This window comes from Chiloscyllium plagiosum, chromosome 14 (assembly GCF_004010195.1).
Source record: "Chiloscyllium plagiosum isolate BGI_BamShark_2017 chromosome 14, ASM401019v2, whole genome shotgun sequence".
NCBI classification, from domain to species: Eukaryota; Metazoa; Chordata; class Chondrichthyes; order Orectolobiformes; family Hemiscylliidae; genus Chiloscyllium; species Chiloscyllium plagiosum.
In genome coordinates, this window is record NC_057723.1 from 75,540,075 (window position 1) to 75,558,729 (window position 18,655).

Here is an 18,655-nt window from a genome sequence, read left to right on the forward strand (position 1 = left end):
ACGCACACGTTTGAGGCTTTGATGACATTCCAAGGCCAAATCTTCAAAAGCGAAGAAATGGAACTCATTATAAAACAGACAGAGTTTCAATGAGAACCAAAAATACTGTGGATGCTGTCAATCAGAAACAAAAACAGAAATTGCTGGAAAAGCTCAGCAGGTCTGGCAGCATCTATAGAGAGAAATCAGAGTTAACATTTTTGGTTGAGTGACCCTTCCTCAGAATAGAGTTTGAATAAGATTTGCTGACCCACAGAATCAGTCAAATCTGTGTGGGATCTGCCTTGGTAACTTCAACTTTCAAGTGTAGTCTGTGAGGTGACCAATCACAAGTTTTCTGCTGACTCAAATTTACCTGATACTCACCCTGAATGTCACGTACATGGTTTAGAATCATTACCTTTCCTGTTCAGAACATCTCATGTTCAAACTTGCATAATGAAGTTTTTTTCAGGATTTCCATTCAACCCTGGAAATTTGCCAATAATTGCTGTATCCTTGAGTCTTCCATGTATTCTAACCTTTGAAAGCTTATAGTCCATCAAGACTGATTATAACAAAAAGCCATTTTATCTAGTATTCTCTTAATTGGATCATAACACATTGCTGTAAGGCAGCAATTTCCAGATTTCATTCCCGTGATTCTGAAGGAGCAGTAATACTTGCCTAAGTCATCAATAGGTGGTGGTTCATCAATACAAATGACATCTTCAAATGCATTCTCTCACTGTGTCTTTCTGCATGTGAAGATTTTCCAAAGTTCCGTCATGGAAAGTTTCTTTTGTTTTAAAATTCATTTACAGGATGAGGTCCTCACTGGTTAGATAGCATTTGATGTCCAAGAGTCAACCTCATCTCTATGGGTCTGGAATCCCACTAGGACACACCAGGGAAGGATGGTACTTCTCTCAAGGACATCAGTGAACCAACAATCGACAATGGATCCATGGCCATCATTAGACTCTGAGTTCCAGATTCTCTTCTAACTGCATTCATATTGAATTGGTTCGAACCTGGGACCCCAGAACATTATCTGGATCTCTGGATTAACAGTCCAGCGATAATACCATTAAGCCATGACTCCCCCCCACCCCACCCCTGACTTCTGCAGTGCTTTATGTAGACATTACACATCACACTGGTGATGGCAAGTAGGATATTTATATTGGTAAATAAATTAATAAAAATAGAAAGTGCTGGAGAAACTCAGCAAGTCTGTGGAGAGAAAGAGACAGAGTTAATGCCTTGAGTCTGAAGCAACTTTTTCAGAACAGTCTGCTTTGTGCTCGATGTATTCAGAAGAAATTGATTCTCGTATTTAAGCGGCAGGGACAGGCCACTATAAATGCCGGAGGAAACACCACAGAAGCGCTTCACAGGAGGCTCCCAAGCACTGAGGATGTCAGTTTGATGAACGAAACGTTTGCAACACAAATTCCCAGCTCGGCGAACAGAACCACAACAACGAGCACCCGAGTTACAAATCTTCACCCAAACTTTGAACATCTACACCGTCCAAAGTAATTTTAAATTTTTTTATGGGCAGAACCACATCAAAACTAAAAATACGAGGATATATTTCAAATAAAGTACAATATATATCCATATTGTTCCAATGCAAGATATCTGGATTATCTTGGAAAAAGTCCTTCTTATTCTATCAGGCCAACCTGCTTCAGAAACGTTTTGTTTTCAAGGTGCCAGAGTTGTAAACCATGCTTTCATGTACACTGCCTGAAATACAGCTGATGGAAAGTTAGTTGTACCTGCAAATCAAGTGTAGCCTTTTGTTACACTTCACTTTCAGTACAGCAGTTTATTTGTACGTGCTATGGGCTCATTTAGAAGGCTGGACAAAGAAGAAATATTGCGCTGAAACGAATGTTGTCAGCATTTTGGAATTATGGAAGTGTTAAGCTTTGATTTTTGCTACAGGTCGTTCTACTATAATATGCATTTTGTCAGCGTGAATTGGCTATAATGCGATTGATGAATTATAGACGTTGTTTGGGTAATGTGAGCTTTCTATTGAATGGGTATAATGATTTTCTATAGCATGAGGTGACACAGGAACACAACTGTTGCGTTATAGCAGAACGACCTGCATTTTAGTGAAGTTTGAAAGGGGGAGATGCAATAAGACCTGGGTGTCTCGTATACCAGTAACTAAAGGTAATTCAGGCATAGCACACAAATGGTACATTGGTCGTTTCGCGAGAGGATTCGCGTACAGAAGCAGGGATGTCTTGCTGCAACAGTACAGGATAGCAGCGAGACTAACACGTGGAGTACTGTGTGTAGTTTTGGTCTCCTTAACTGAAGGAGATCTTTCTGGTTATGGGAGCGCATTGAAGATTTACCAGACTGACTCCTAGATGGCCGGACTGATATACGAAGACGGACTGGTTGGTTAGAATCACAGAATCCCTACAGTGCAGAAGCAGGCCATTCAGCCCATTGAGTCCACACCAACCCACTGAATCTTGCTTGCCTCACAACTTAAGTACGGACAAATCCCAAGCTGACAGTGAAGACAAAAATGTCAGTCTACAACGCCTCGTCATAAGCACACTGCTGTACGACAGTGAAACGTGGACTACTTGTGCCAGACAGGAGAGAAGACTGAACACCTTCCACTTCAGGAGTATCCACCGTTTCCTGGCAAGACAGAGTGTCCAACGCAGCGGGCCTATCTCGCGCTGACCTTCCTGGCATGTACACGCTGCTCAGGCAGCGGAGACTGCACTGGATGGGTCATGTCCACCGCGCGGACGATGGCCATATCCCAAAGGATATCCTCTGTGAGATCTCGCATCCGGGGAAGAGACCCACTGGGTGCCCCCAGCTGCGCTTCAAGGATGCCTGATTGAGAGACATGAAGACGCTTGATATCATTACGGAATCCTGGGAACGGCTTGCAGCTGACTGCACGAGATGGAGCAGCACCCTGAACCAACACCTCCAAACAGGGGAAAAGAAGCTAATGATCACTGCAGCAGACAAGTGGGCACCAAGGGAGGAATGCAGCAGCTCGAGCAGATCAACAACCACATACAGATGTGACCTCTGTGACAGGGACTGTCACTTCAGCATTAGTCTCTTCAGTCACAAGTGACGTTGCTTCAACGAAGCAGCAAGTTAGAAAAATGAGGATGCAACCCATGGTCATCCATGACTAAAAGGGGTCTCATTTCACAACCCACCAAAGAACACCCCACCTGGACCCTCCCCACTCCCCCCATATCTGCATTTCCCATGGATAATCCACCCTAACCTGTACATCTTTGGACTGTGGCAGGAAACCGGAGCATTCGGAGGAAACCCACACAGAGAATGAACAAACTCCACACAGCCTGAGGGTGGAATTGAACCCGGGTCGCTAGCCCTGTGAGGCAGTGGTGCTAACCACTGAGCCACCGTGCTGTGGTCAGGGACCATACTCACTGGGAGTTTAGGAGAATGAAGGGGGATTTCACAGAAATCTATAAAATTCTAACAGGGCTGGACAGGGTGAATGGAGGAAGGATGCTCTCAATGACCGGGGAGTCCAGAACCAAGGGGTCATTTTCAAAGGATATAGGTACAGCCACTCAAGACTGAGAGAAGGAGAAATGTCTTCACCCATTGAATGGGTAACCTGAAGATTTCTCTGTCCCAGAAAGCAATTGAGGCCAAAACATTGAATGTTTTCATGAAAGAGTTAAATATAGTTCCTTGGGCTGAAGGAACCTAAGGGTATGGGGTGTAATTGGGAAGACAGTATGGAGTTGGTTGATCAGCTAAGATCATATTGAATGGAGAAACTGGCTTGAAGGGCCAAATGTACTACTCCTTCTCCTATTTTCTGTTTAATGGGGAGATATAGAGGGAACAAGGCAGAGGGAGATTGTCGGATTTGCATGAGGAGATTTCAGGTTGGCATTGTATCACAATGATTAAGTTCAGATTGCAACAGTCGGAATAAAGAGACCTTGGAGTGCAGGTTCCTAGTTCCTTGGAAGTAGGTGGTGAAGAAGGCGTTTGGTATACTTACCTTTATTGGTCGGAGTATTGAGTACAGGAGTTGGAATATTGCATTCCATTCTGATCCCTCTGCAAGAGGAATGTTGTGAAACTTGAAAGGGTTCAGAAAAGATTTACAAGGATGTTTCCAGGGTTGGAGTGTTTGAGCTACAGGGAGAGGCTGAACAGGCTGGGGCTGTTTCCCTGGAGTGTCAGAGGCTGAGGGGGTGACCTTATAAAGGTTTATAAAATCATGAAGGGCACGGATAGGGTATAGGGTAAATAGTTGGTACAATTACAACATTTAAAAGGCATCTGGATGGGTATATGAATAGAAAGGGTTTGGAGGGATATGGGCCGGGTGCTGGCAAATGGATCAATTTAGATTAATTTAGGATATCTGGTCGCCATGGACAATTTGGACCGAAGGGTCTGTTTCCATGCTGTACATCTCTAAGACTGTAAGGAACTGAAGTTCAATTTGGATGGTGAGGGGTTACTGAGTGGACAACCCTGACCCTCACAGCCCATAAGTAGTGCTGGAAAGACACCTTTTAGCTGATTCCAATAGCTCTAGGTATCCCAGCAGGTTATGTGCACTGCCACCAAAGGGTCGCTACAAGTGGTTGGAAGTGTACTAGGGAAAATATAATCAATGATACAGACTGCTGACTGGACCAACTAAACCCTATTGCCATGTAAAGGAGCTGGGTTAACATTAGCAGATAGAGCTGTTCAAATACAATGTTAGTTGAGAGTAATTAATAAACCTGAGCTCTGCTGATTTTAACCCAGTCATTTTCCACATGAATGGAATTAGAAATCTCTATTAGCTCCTCTGGCTAATTTATCAATTAAACAATAGCATTCACAATGCAAAACAATAACAAGGACAAAGTTACAGGGATGTGAAAATAACTGGTTTTGCATGTCAGTAATGGTTCCTGTAACCTTGTACATCTAACTGCACACAGTCCCACCAGATTTGTGGGATTTTAAGTTAGGAGTCACTTGTTTATTAAGTTAAAGAGAGGAATAGGGAGGTACGGTGGCTCAGTGGTTAGCACTGTTGCCACACGGCGCCAGAGACTTGGATTCACTTCCACTCTCTGGGTGACTGTCTGTGTGGAGTTGCACATTCTTCTCTGTGTCTGCATGGGTTTCTGATGAGTGTTCTAGTTTCCTCACCAAATCCAAACAAGTGCAGGTTAGATGGATTGGCCATGGGAAATGCAGGGTAAGCAGGGGTGACTCTGGATGGGATGCTCTTTGGAGGGTCAGTGTGGAATTCTTGGGCTGAATGGCCTGTTTCCACACTGCAGAGATTCTTAAGGATAATGACTATCATTGGCAACCACACCGAAAAAGCAACACAGCTCAGTAACGTCACCGGTAAATAGAATCAAAGGAGGGATGGTATTGATGAATACAGGCACTCTTCCAGGACAGGCATTGAGTTTTGTTTCTATCACAAACTCTGCTCTGCCCCAACACAGTGTTCAGTCACACTGAATCACTGAGACCAGTGAAGGAGGGAATGCAGAAGCACAAAAGATCATACAAAGTCAAGTTATTCAGCGGAGGGCAGAGAGTGGTGACTTCACTGACAGCCATTACCAGTTGGCATTGAATTAAATCTCCAGCAAGCTCCTTTCTTAGGCAGAGGTCACCACTTTGTACTGAACACATTCGGAGAATTCAATTCTGAAATGGCCCACTCTAATCCCCTTATACGATTTCCTTCCTTTCCACATTTAATTACAGAAAGGAGATTAGTCAGCTCCATTCCCTCGAGAGCCCAGACGTTAAACAACCTCTGAAATTTAAAAAAACACACACAGGGAAGAAAGGGTTTTTGCTGACCTGCCCAGAGGCAATCGATAGCAACTAGAAGCAGATCGATAGCAAACAGCCAGGAGATTGTAGAGTGGCAATAAAACTTCTACCTAATCAGGTAAATTAGGCTGCACTAACATTAATGTTTTTAAAGCCAAGGACAAAGCTGAGCAGCCTGTGAATCGTCACTGTTCTTTCATCTCACTTGACATTTCTATCTTATTTATTGCCAATGCACATTTTTCGTTTTGCCAAGTGTAATACATTCAAATCCCACTCCTCTCAACCAAGGGGGTCTTGTCCAGTAACTCTCTGTCGATCGGCCATTTAATGGAGAAAAAAGGTCATTCAGCCCCTTCAATCTGCTCATAGAATCCACAGGGTGGAAGCAGGCCCATTGAGTCCACACCGGCCATCCAAAAAGCATCCCACACAGAACCCACCCCCGCCTTCCTATCCCTGTAACCCTGCATTTCCCGTGGCTAATCTACCTATCTTGCACATCCCTGGACACTGTCAGTAATTTAGCATGGCCAATCTACCTAACCTGCACATGTTTGGACTGTGGGAGGATTAGATTAGATTTGATTATCTACAGTTTGGAAACAGGCCATTTGGCCCAACAAATCAACACCGACCCTCTGAAGAATAACCTATCCAGACCCATATATTTACCCCTACCCTATATTTACCCCTGACTAATGCACCTAACACTATGGGCAATTTAGCGTGGCCAACTCACCTGACCTGCACATCTTTGGACTGTGGGAGGAAAGAATTGCACCTGAAGGAAACCAATACAGACACAGGGAGAATGTGCAAACTCCACACCAATGTTCTGCTTTTGTTTTGGCAACTGGTCCGATACCATTTACTCAATGATCCTTCAAAAACTGGCATGTTTTTGGCAGGTTGATTACATGTTGATCCATCCCATCCCTGTAACCCTGCATCTCCCGTGGTTAATCCACCTAGCCTGCACATCCCTGGACACTATGGGCAATTTAGCATGGCCAATCCACACTAACCTCCACATAGTTGGACTGTGAGAGGAAACCCACATAGACACAGGTATAATGTGCAAACTCCACACAGACAGTCACCTGAGGGTGGAATCAAACCCAGGGCTCTGGTGCTGTGAGGCAGCAGTGCTAACCACTGAGTCACTCCATTAAATCTCCCCGTAAATTCTACCATGGCTAATTTGTAGCTGTATTTGCCTGTCTTTGCTTCATGTCCTTTGGCACCTTTACAAAACAATATATTGTTGTGTTACATGCAAGATTCACATTTAGAGGCCAGCTGAGAATAGTCCTTATCCAGTTTTACACCCACTTTTTATTTTGAATTATTCAAAATTTAACTCTATAAGCTCAATTTGGGTCCAATTTTTTTTTCAGTATCATCTCTATTTTACAAGTGTAAATATTCAGATTTATATTCAGATTCAGCCTTAATGAAGAACAAAGTACATATCCAAACCTGAGATACTGACACCACCTCACTCCATCTGCTTAAGGATTTGGCAGGAAATGGTAAAATCTTATGGCTGCCTACAGCTGACAGTAAAGACTGACTGAAAGTAGCAAGATAGATGTGCAGAAGGAACAATTAAAATGAAAAACCCCTCTCCAAACCCCTTAATTATAATATTAATGAATTTTATTCTTTCTCAAGATCTCAAGATAGTGTAATTCTGAAACTGACTTTTTTCTACAATACACAGGGCTTTAAATATCACGATTCCTGTGCTCTAATCACAGCTTCTTGTTTTAGCTCATACTCACTATCTGCTGGTGCGCTAGATTTCTTGTCTCAGTCTTATTCATTTAGAAACAGTAATACAACAAGCCCAAACCATACCAGTAAATATCGGGCACGCAACACGCAGAGTCACTCCCGCACATACACGTTATTGACTACAACTAGAATGAAAGACTATTACAGCATAGAGAAGGCCATTCAACCCTTATCATGTCTGCTATCACCTTGAATTGGGTATTTGTTTCCTGCAATTCTTTTGCTTCTTCCTTGTACTTGAACAGGACATATAGTTAGCTTTGAAAAATTCTTAAGGATTCTTCCGTTGCTAATATTTCTGCTTGAGCAACAAAATAAAAATTCTTTGACAATCTAGTTTCATGCAAAATACGTTATAATAACCAACGAGTGTTGGAGACCACTGACCCAGAATATAGCACACAAAAACACACACCATCCTGGTGTGGAACTCTGTGGTTGTTCTGCCAGTGTCACTGGATCGATATCTCCCTCCCTGTAACAGCACTATGGACTGCAATATTCGAATAAGGTATCTCAGCATTACTTTTCCAAGTGACAATACGAATGGGTAATTAATGTGCACCAGTCTGTGAAAGAATGGAAACAGTATAGGGGCAATTTTGTTATTGAAAAGCTGCAAAATGCAAATACTCACAAAGTCCTTAGTTTTGGCATGTGGTTGAAACTGGTCAATGGGATAAGGCTGATGTTGTTATTGTTGAGAGTCCTGAAAGACAAAGGAACACTTTCAGACTGAAGTTCGGTTAATATTCCTCAATAGGAATAGAAATCATAGAATCCCTGTAGTGTAGAAACAGGTCATTTGGCACAACAAGTCCACACCAACCCTCCAGAGAGTGTTGAGAGTCCTGAAAGACAAAGGAACACTTTCAGACTGAAGTTCGGTTAATATTCCTCAATAGGAATAGAAATCATAGAATCCCTGCAGTGTAGAAACAGGTCATTTGGCACAAGTCCACACCAACCCTCCAGAGAGTAACCCACCCAAACCCCTTCCCCTACCTATTACTCTACATTTACCCCTGACTAATGCATCTATCCCACGCATCCCTGAACACTATGGGCAATTTAGCATGGCCAATTCACCTAACCTGCACATCTTTGGATTGAGAGAGGAAACCGGAACACTCAGAGAAAACCCACGCAGACACAGGGAGAACATGTAAACTCCACCCAGATAGTCGCCCAAGGCAGGAATCAAACCCAGGTCCCTCGCGCTGTGAGGCAGCAGTGCTAACCACTGTACAGTTAAAACTGACATCTGGGCACAGGGTGATCCTCCGTTTATTAAAGATTGCTGTCACCATTCATCTACTTCCCTTTGTCTTGTTAGTTCAAGAAACCGAGACATTATTGAGTGTCAGTCTATGCTATTCCACAATGGGTGGCTTGGATGTGTGTGAAAGAGTGAAACAGCAAATCCATCCATCACTGTATCATGGTTACAAAGTGAGTATTCCCTATCCCGTACCTTTTACAGAATCTCCATTGGGATCAGAAACTTTGCGAGGGTGCTTAAGGATTGAGAAAAATGCCATCCCCAATCAAAATCGCTGACTAGCCACAGGTAATACAATACTCACATTGCATAACGTGCACTAATTTTAGTGTCAACAGCCTTATGCACTCTCTCAAAGTACAGACAAAAGCAACAAACAGGAATATCTAACAGCATTGAGAAACCAAGAAATCAAAGAACACAAAGTGTTTTTTAAAATGTAAATATTCTTCTTTTATTTTGTCATTATAATAATGAGCCGACAATAAAAGTTCAAGTTTACATGCCCATTGTATGTACCAATATTAAAAAGTACAGGTCCATTGACAGTGCGTGTCATTCAGATGTACATAAGAATCTGGAACAGGAGTAGGCTATCTGTTCCCTCAAGCCTGCTCAACCATTCCACATTACAACTCTACTTTCTGCTGATAAAGTTTGACTCCTTCGTTAGTCAGGAACGTATCTAGCTCCAAATTAAGAATATTGAATGACCCAGCCTCCACCTGGGGGATAGAGCACCAAAGGCTAGTCCTCCTGAGAGAAAAAAAATCTGTTAATTTTCATCTTAAATAGGAATCCCTTTACTTTAAAAATGTGCCCGCTATGTCTCAACTTTCCCGCAAGGGAAAACACCCTTGTCAGTTCCCTCAGATCTTATATATTTCACTAAGATTGCCTCCCATTCCTCCAAACTTCAGTTGGTACCTAACCTGTGCAACCTTTCCTTATGAAATAACAAAGCATCAATCCGTAATGACAGTAAAGTGAATTTTCTCCAAACTGCTTCTCATACATTTATATTCTTTCTTAAATAAGGCAATCAGAATTGTACACAGTAATCAAAAACAATTATAGCAAGATTAGCTTAGATTCCCTACAGCGTGGAAACAGGCCCTTCAGCCCAACAAGGCCACACCGACCCTCCAAAGAGTAACCCACCTAGTTCCATTTCCCTCTGACTAATGCACCTAACATTATGGGCAATTTAGCATTGCCAATTCAACTAACCTGCACATCTTCGGACTGCGGGAGGAAATCGGAGCACCCGGAGGAAACCCACGCAGACACGGGGAGAATGTGCAAGCTCCACACAGACAGTCGCCCGAGGAATGGAGTCAAACTTGGGACCCTGGAGCTGTGAAGCAGCAGTGCTAACCACTGAGCCAACGTGCCGCAAGACTTCCTACTTGCATTCCTCTCCTTCTTGCAATAAGTTCCAACATTGCAATTGCCTTCCTAATAATTAGATGTACCCTGATACTAACTTGTTATGATTCATGGACCAGGATACTCAGATCCCTCTGCACAACAGTGTTTTGCAATTGACATAATACACTGCTTCTCTATTCCCTTTGCTAAAGTATGTAAGTTCACACTGCCCACATTATATTTCATCTGCCAGTTCTTGATTCTCTTCCTTTAACTTATCCATACCCCTCTGCAGATTTCTTATGCCCTTTTCAGAACTTAATTGCATACCTGTCTTTGTATCATCATCCAATATTAACCATTTATTTGATCCTTTCATTTAAATATATACTGTAAATATTTGAACTTGGACACTGATCTCCATGGCTTGTCATTCATCACATAGAGTCAAAGTCATAGAGTCATACAACACAGAAACAGACCCTTTGATCCAAGCAGTCCATGCCGAACACAGTCCCAAACAAGTACCACCTGCCTGCTCCTGGCACATAACCCTCCAAACCTTTCCTATTCATGTACTTATCCCAATGTCTTTTAAATGTTGTAACTGTACCCACATCCACCACTTCCCCAGGAAGTTAATTTCACACACGAGCTAGTCCTTGTGTTAAAAATTTGCCCCTCACGTCTTTTTTAACCACTTCCATCAGGCAGAAGATACAAAAGCTTAAACACACGTATCAGCATCTTGAATGGACTTCTCAAAATTCAAATTGAATGCAGCTGTTGCTTTGTATATCTCGCTACATTCTATCACCTCATGATTTGTATATCTTTGTACGGTATGATTGGCAGGCAAAACACAACTTTTCAGGCAGTGCAGTGGGGAGGCTTTATTTTGTGCAATGGACGTTCCTCAGTTGACTTCTGTGGGATGTGCTGTATTTGGTGCAGGAAATGGTACTGTATCTGATGATTCTCTTGTTGATTGGAACGCTGCCTCTTGATCTTCGCCCAGTACTTTCACTTGTTTGTAGTATACACAGGGCGACTGGTGCATACAGATAAAAGTCTCGAATGCATGAATGAAAAGTCACAGCAAGTGATAAGAGGAAATAAGCTGTCAATGTTCTGTATCATGTTTCTGTATTTTTAATTGTGGACTGAAATGAGAAAGTAATCGTTTTAACAAGTCAAGGATTGCTGATCCTTTTAAAAAGAAGTTATCTGACACTCATTGTGCAAACAGTGGGGAAGTTACCTGACACTCATTTATGCACCGCCTGATGCATAAATGCAGCATCAGCTACTACCCAATATAGGGTACAGCCTCTGGTATCAAATGCAGAAATGTAAAAGCGAGGTAGGCAGGAGGAGGTTCTGTATTTTTTACAGTGACAGACACTGTAATTGCTGCACTGGAGGGCAGTGCATTTCTTGCAATAGAAAGTGCTACATGTTACGCAGTCAGACATTGCATTTGGTGCATTTACAGATGCTGCTTTTGGGGTGCAGTAGAAACGGTTGCAGTTGGAGGAGGTGGTGACACAATGGTGATGTCGCTAGGCTAGAAATTGTCATGTCCTCAGGGATGCTTTTTGAGGCATGGGTTCGAATCCCACCAAGTTCTGCTGGTGCACTTAAGTTCAGTTTGGTACAGTAAGACACTGTACCTGGTGTATTGGGCAGTGCCGGGGGAGGAAGTTTTATTGGATGTAGTAGCAAGATGCAGTGGGGAACGGTCTGGTTACAGATGAGCCGGAGCTAGGGGGCTATGCAGCCAACAACAAATGCTGCACCCCAGGTTATCAATGGCAAAGGCCTCTTAACTGTGTGACTGGCTCCCAGGGAGCTGAACGACTTGGGGATGGGAAGATTTAGGTCAGAAACCATCGGACCTCTGGAAGTAAACAAGCTCTTTCTGCTTTGCAGTAAAAAGCATTTTGAGCCTGAAGATGGCTGGCATATCCCCCCACTATCCTTTGCTGTAATTTTTCTTAAGTTAGAGACTTTTCGCCATCTGCACCCTGCGCATTCTGCAAACAAGTGAAAGTACGAGAAGATTGAGAGGAAGCCTTCCGATCAGAAAGAGGGTCATCAAATACAGTATCATCTCCTACAGCATTATCCCCTATTCCACCCAATGCACTATCCCCTACTCCACCCAATGCACTATTCCCTAATCCACCGAACGCACTATTCCCTACTCCACCGAATACACTATTCCCCACTCCACCCAACGCACTATTCCCTACTCCACTGAACACACTATCCCCTACTCCACCCAATGCACTATTCCATATTCCACCGAACACACTACTTCCTACTCCACCCAACGCACTATTCCCTACTCCACCGAACGCACTATTCCCTACTCCACCGAACACACAATTCCCTAATCTACCGAACGCACTATTCCCTACTCCACCGAACACACTATTCCCTACTCCACCCAACGCACTATCCTCTACTCCACCAAACACACAATTCCCTAATCCACCGAACACACTATTCTCTGATCCACCGAATGCACTATTCCCTATTTCACCGAATACACTATTCCCTACTCCACCGAACTCACTATTCCCTACTCCACCCAAAGCACTATCCCCTATTCCACCCAACGCACTATTCCCTACTCCACAAAACGCATTATTCCCTACTCCAAACTCGGAACTGCCCACAGCAGCAAGTGCAGCAACTCACAATGCAGCACGTATATTGCATGAATCTGCGTAAATATTGCACATCCCCTTGCATCAAATGCAGCCCGTCCTTTCACACCGAATGCAACATCTCCTACTGCACTCGATGCAATGCCTCCTACTGTAAGAAATGCTGTGCCTCCACAGCACAAAAATCTGTAGGTCCTGTTGCATCAAATGCATCTGTTACTGTACCAAATCCTTTGACAGCACCAAATGCTTTATGCCTCCTACTGAACCAAACACCTTACATTGCACCAAATGCAGCCTTTCCGAATGTTAATAGAATCTGCCAATGCACCAAATGTAGTGTCAACTGCCTGAAATGCAGAGAGTCCTACATGAACACTTGCATCAATTTTGATTGCACAAGGAGTTTATCCTGCTGCATCCAATACTGTATCTTCCACTGCATCCAATGCAGTGTCCACTACCCCACGCAATACATTGCCTGCCTCAGACTGTATCAAGTGCAACAATCCCCCGCCACTGCAAAAATGCAGAATCACCATCACAGTACCTTGCACTGCAAAGGCCTTTCCTACTGCACTGAATACACACCTCCTTCTACTTCAAATGGAGGGCTTCCCACTGCACCGTATACACCAATTCTCAATGGAATAAATACAACACCTTTGAATGCACCAAAGACAGTGCCTTATCATGGATCAAGTACAAGACCTCCCAGTGCATCACATACTGTATGCGTCACAGAAGCACGCACTACTTCTCCTCACATAAAATAGATTCTCATAGAATCCTACAGCACAAACGAGGCCCTTCAGCCCATTCAGTCTGTATCACCAAATATATACTATGACCTACACTTGTTCCACTTCCACATTGCCTCTCCTACTGCACCCAATGCAACATCCCATCCTACAGCAAATATAATGCCACTTACTGCACCATGAATATTCTGTTCTACTGCAGAAAACACAAACATCTCTACTGCACCAAATAAAGCAATTCCTATTGCAGCAAATACTGCATAGCCTGCTGCATCAAATAGAAATACATTGCAGGCTATACAACTGTGCCAATAACAGCATTGCTTGCTGCACCGCATACAGCAATTCCTAATGCAAACATATAATGCACCATAATAGACCAATATCCATGGCTTTTACTAAACAAAATACAGCATCTCATACTCACCAAATACAGCATTTCTGATTGAATCACCTACATTTCACATTGTAGCAAATACAGAACCATCTAATGGACTAAAGAGAGGGCCTGCTATTGGTTCAGATGTTGCTTCTAATTCTGTACCAAATGCTGTGTCTCTCACTGCAACAGATGTCACATCACCTACTGAATCAAGAACAGCAGCTCCTCTGCACCACATGCAGCGCCTCCTACTGCCCCACACGGAACCTCGTCCTGCACCAAATGCGGCGTTTCTTACTGCAGCAAATGCGGTCACCTCTAATGCACCAATTACCACATCCTCCAGTGCACCACTTGGAGGATCTCCCATTGCTTCAAATGCTGCATTTCACACAGCACCAAGTGCCATGTCTCCTCCTCCATCAAACGGAGCATATCTGACTGCACCAAATGCTGCAGTCCCTACCCATCAAATGCAGTGATGCCCACTGCACCAAATATAGCACCTCCTATTGCATCAGCCATTGCATTGACTTTTTCAGTGCAGGATCTTCAGTTGGATCTGTCAGAACAGAATACAATTTGCAACTGGATCAGTTTTGCTTTGTTACAGCAATGAGCAGTGTTAGACAAAATGCAACAAACTATCCCCAAACATTCTTCAACATTTTGCTAACATTAAATGATTCATTTCACATCTAAATAACAGGTAGTTGAACAAAGTTCCAGAGCGCATCTGCTCTGGGCAGAACTCTAAGTGTGAACACAATCACAGGGTATCTGGTGCTCAGAGTCACACAATTTCATCTGAAATTGGCTGGCTACGTTGCTCAGGATAATGTTTCCCCTTGCCTCCCGCAGTCAGCTGACCAATTCATCAAACCTCAGTGCAGCTCAATGCATGTAATCTCCATTGTGTCCACGGAGGCATGTAATTGCTTTAACACAAAGATATTGCAGTTGGCATGCAAAAGCCAATTACAGGCATTAGGAATCTCCTGACTACATATCCGCTACGAATAATCTGTGGGAAGATTACCACAGTCAAAGCTTAACAAACTGTTTAATGCAATCCTGTCTCCCTGTACAGTTGAAGACAATTTTACAATTATTATCATTTTCCAACCGCTATTGTGTTCAAAACGCAATATACTTGTCATTTGTGAAACTGGTGTCTGACTTCAATACACCGATGTTGAGAGGTGACACACACCATCAATAGATGTCTTCAAAGCAACGTGCTCAAACATTCTATCACACACCTCCGGAACAGGTGGATGTGAACCTCAGGCTGCCTGGTTTAGAGGTAGGGACACTACCACTGCACCATGAGAGGCCTCCTTGTTCATTATGCTGTGATGTGGAGATGTCGTTGTTGGACTGGGGTGGACAAAGTTAAAAATCACACAACACCAGGTTATAGGGTGACAGGTTTATTTGGAAGCATGAGGTGGTTGTCCTGATGAAGGAAGGAGCAGTGTTCTGAAAGCTTGTGCTTCCAAATATTTTAAGTTTTAAATTTGTTCAGTATGTTGACTTAGAATGGGTCACTAGCTGATGCATTAAAAAGATTTTAAGAGTTTCCCTCACTACTTCATCAAACACAATGTAACTACCTAGTACTAAGATTCAGTAAAGGATCTAGCATTGGAGATTAGCCTTCTCTTCCATTACATTCATCTCAGTATAAGAGTTTCAGGCTAGAAATGTTGGCTTTCCTACTCCTCAGATGCTGTCTGACCTGCTTTGCTTTTCCTGCCTCACATCTATTGACTCATGTCACTTGTCGTCTTCAGAACCAAAGAGGAAAAATACAATCTGTTCTGATACAACACTATAATTCCACTCCTATGCGATCCCACATTATAAGAAAATCGTGTGATAGCAGCACCATTTAAACTAATGGGGCTGGAATCGCATTATAACCAATACAGGTAAGGAAAGTTCATGTTCGACAAATAACGGTCTAAATTCTTCAATCACATTATAGCCAATTCGCGGTCAAGTAACGCACATTATACCAGAACCGAACGTACAAAGCAATCAGTATTGAAAGAATGCAACAGTATCGGGCTGTGGAAGGCCACAGGACATTATTTTACTTTCCACAGCTGCTGAATAGATGTAATGTAAAGGCAGACATTGATACAGAACAGCCCTTCCCATGCCACTATAAAGAAGCAGCATTCCTGTCCCATGTGATCTTATGAGAAAAATTCTATCCAGAAATGAGTGATTCTAACCCAATCTAAAAGACGATGCTGTGTTTTTTTGGTCATTCGCTCAGAGATGTGGATGCCACAGGCTAGGCCAGCATTTAGTGCCCATCCCTAATTGCCCAGAGGGCAGTTAAGAGTCAATCACATTGCGGTGAGTCATATGTAGGCCAGACTGGGTAATGACAGCAGTTCCTTTCCTAAAGGACGTGGGGAGTCCAGAACTAGGTTTAGAGTGAGAGGAGAAAGATATAAAAGAGACCTAAGGGACAACTTTTTCACACAGAGGGTGGTACGTGTATGGAATGAGCTACCAGAGGATGTGGTGGAAGCTGGTACAATTGCAACATTTAAGACGCATTTGGATGGGTATATGAATAGGAAGGGTTTGGAGGGATATGGGCCCGCATGCTGGCAGGTGGGACTAGATTGGGTTGGGATATCTGGTCGGCATGGACAGGTTGGACCGAAGGGTCTGTTTCCATGCTGTACATCTCTATAACTCTATGACTCTATAAGTGAATTAAAACTCAGTCATAGCGAGACTTGAACCAAGGTTCCTAGAATATTTCTTCCCTCCTGCGTTAATACTTTAGCAATACCACCACTGGGCTATCACCTCCCCAAGTGCAGTGGTGAGTTCACTGGGCGAGTATTCAATGGGTCAAGTGAGGCTAATCCTCAGGGTAAGAAGTTATGCATCACGGGTTGGTATGCCAACTGCTCTGCCTAGGACCACAAGAAAGTACAGAGAGGTTCGAACACAGCCCAGTCCATCACACAAACCCAACCTTCCATCCACTGACTCCATCTACACTTCCCACTGCCTCGGGAAGGCAGCCAACATCATCAAAGACCCCTCCCACCCTCTTCCGTTAGGCAGGAGATACGAAAGCTTAAATACCCACACCAAGAACAGCTTCTTCCCCGCTGTTACTAGACTGCTGAATGGACCTCTCAAATTTTAAATTTAATGTAGATCTTACTCTCTATGCATCTTCTCTGTAGCTGTAACATTGTACCCCTCACTCTGCTATATCATCCTAACACACTTTGTGTGGTATGATCTGCCTGTACTCCACGCAAAACAAAATGTTTCACTGCACCTAAGTACATGTGACAGTAATAAATCAAATCAAATCAAAGCCCACCATGACTGAATTTAAATCCAATAAATGCTGAACAAGGAACTGCCATCAACTCTTAGAAAAACTGATCTGGTTGAGTCAGATCCGTTTGGAGGAGGGAAATCAGATGTCCTTAGCTAGTTTGGCTGATATGTGACTCCAGACGCAGAGCAAAATGGTTGTCGCTAAAATGGCTCAGCAAACCACTCAGCTCAAGATGAATTAGGGATGGGTAGTAAATGAAAGAATGAAGCTTCTAAGAAGTTTTAAATCACATGAAAAAGAGATAGTGATCAGTCTAACGGTTTTTCTGATGCACCAACTGAGGTTAGGATTAGGTTGAAACCTAACCCTGTCACACCAACTGAGGCTGTCAGCGATCAACAATCACAGGCCCCGGACATCAATGAGACCCTCATCAACATCCAAAGGGCCACAATTAACCAGAAGCCAATTAGATCAGCCATACTCTCACTGGGGCTACTGGAACAGGGAAGATGCCACTGATTCTGCAGGATGTGAAGAGTTTCCTGATCTCTCAAAGGCTCTTCACCAGATTCAAATTGAAGATGAGACATCCAATGGAACGTGCATGACTTGTCTCAAGCAATTCTGGCTGCATCAACACATGAGAAGCTCAACATCATCCAGGTCCAAGCATTCCACTTGACTGGTGTCTGTGTGACCAGAATTTGACTGTGAGATTTTTAAAAAATTGATTTCAGGACATGTGAATATAGAAAATCTTTTGCATAGCCATTGTGAATATTGATTGCTCAGTAAGAACAACAATGATACAGTAGGCTCTGCTTGTGGTAGGAACAGGACAACTTTAAAAGAAATGCAATTTATTTAGTGAAAATATGATGGACAAGTCAAGAACACAGTGTTTTGCGGAATATACATTCTGACAGATGGGATCACTATATTTCCTTGCTTTAAAGTGAATTTGTGGTACTGGTCTAATCTCATTCTTTCAACTTGAAGGGAGGTTGAGTGAAAGCAAAGGAGTTAACAAGAATAAAGCAAGCAATTCTGGTCTCCCTCCTATCAGAAGGATGTTGTGAAACTTGAAAGGGTTCAGAAAGGATTTACAAGCATGTTGCCAGAGTTGGAGGGTTTGAGCTATCGAGAGAGGCTGAATAGGCTGGGGCTGTTTTCCTTGGAGGATCAGAAGCTGAGGGGGTGACCTTATAGAGGTTT

At 43.1% G+C, this 18,655-nt stretch overlaps 1 protein-coding gene across 1 annotated transcript in view; it reads right to left on the reverse strand.

Moving 5' to 3' along the window:
* LOC122556810 (slit homolog 3 protein-like) overlaps positions 1-18,655 on the reverse strand; it is a 654,707-nt gene that overhangs the window by 211,138 nt on the left and 424,914 nt on the right. The window contains exon 7 of the mRNA XM_043704014.1: positions 8,276-8,347. Coding sequence (XP_043559949.1) covers positions 8,276-8,347 — 72 coding nt within the window. The remainder of the gene's footprint in view (positions 1-8,275; positions 8,348-18,655) is intronic.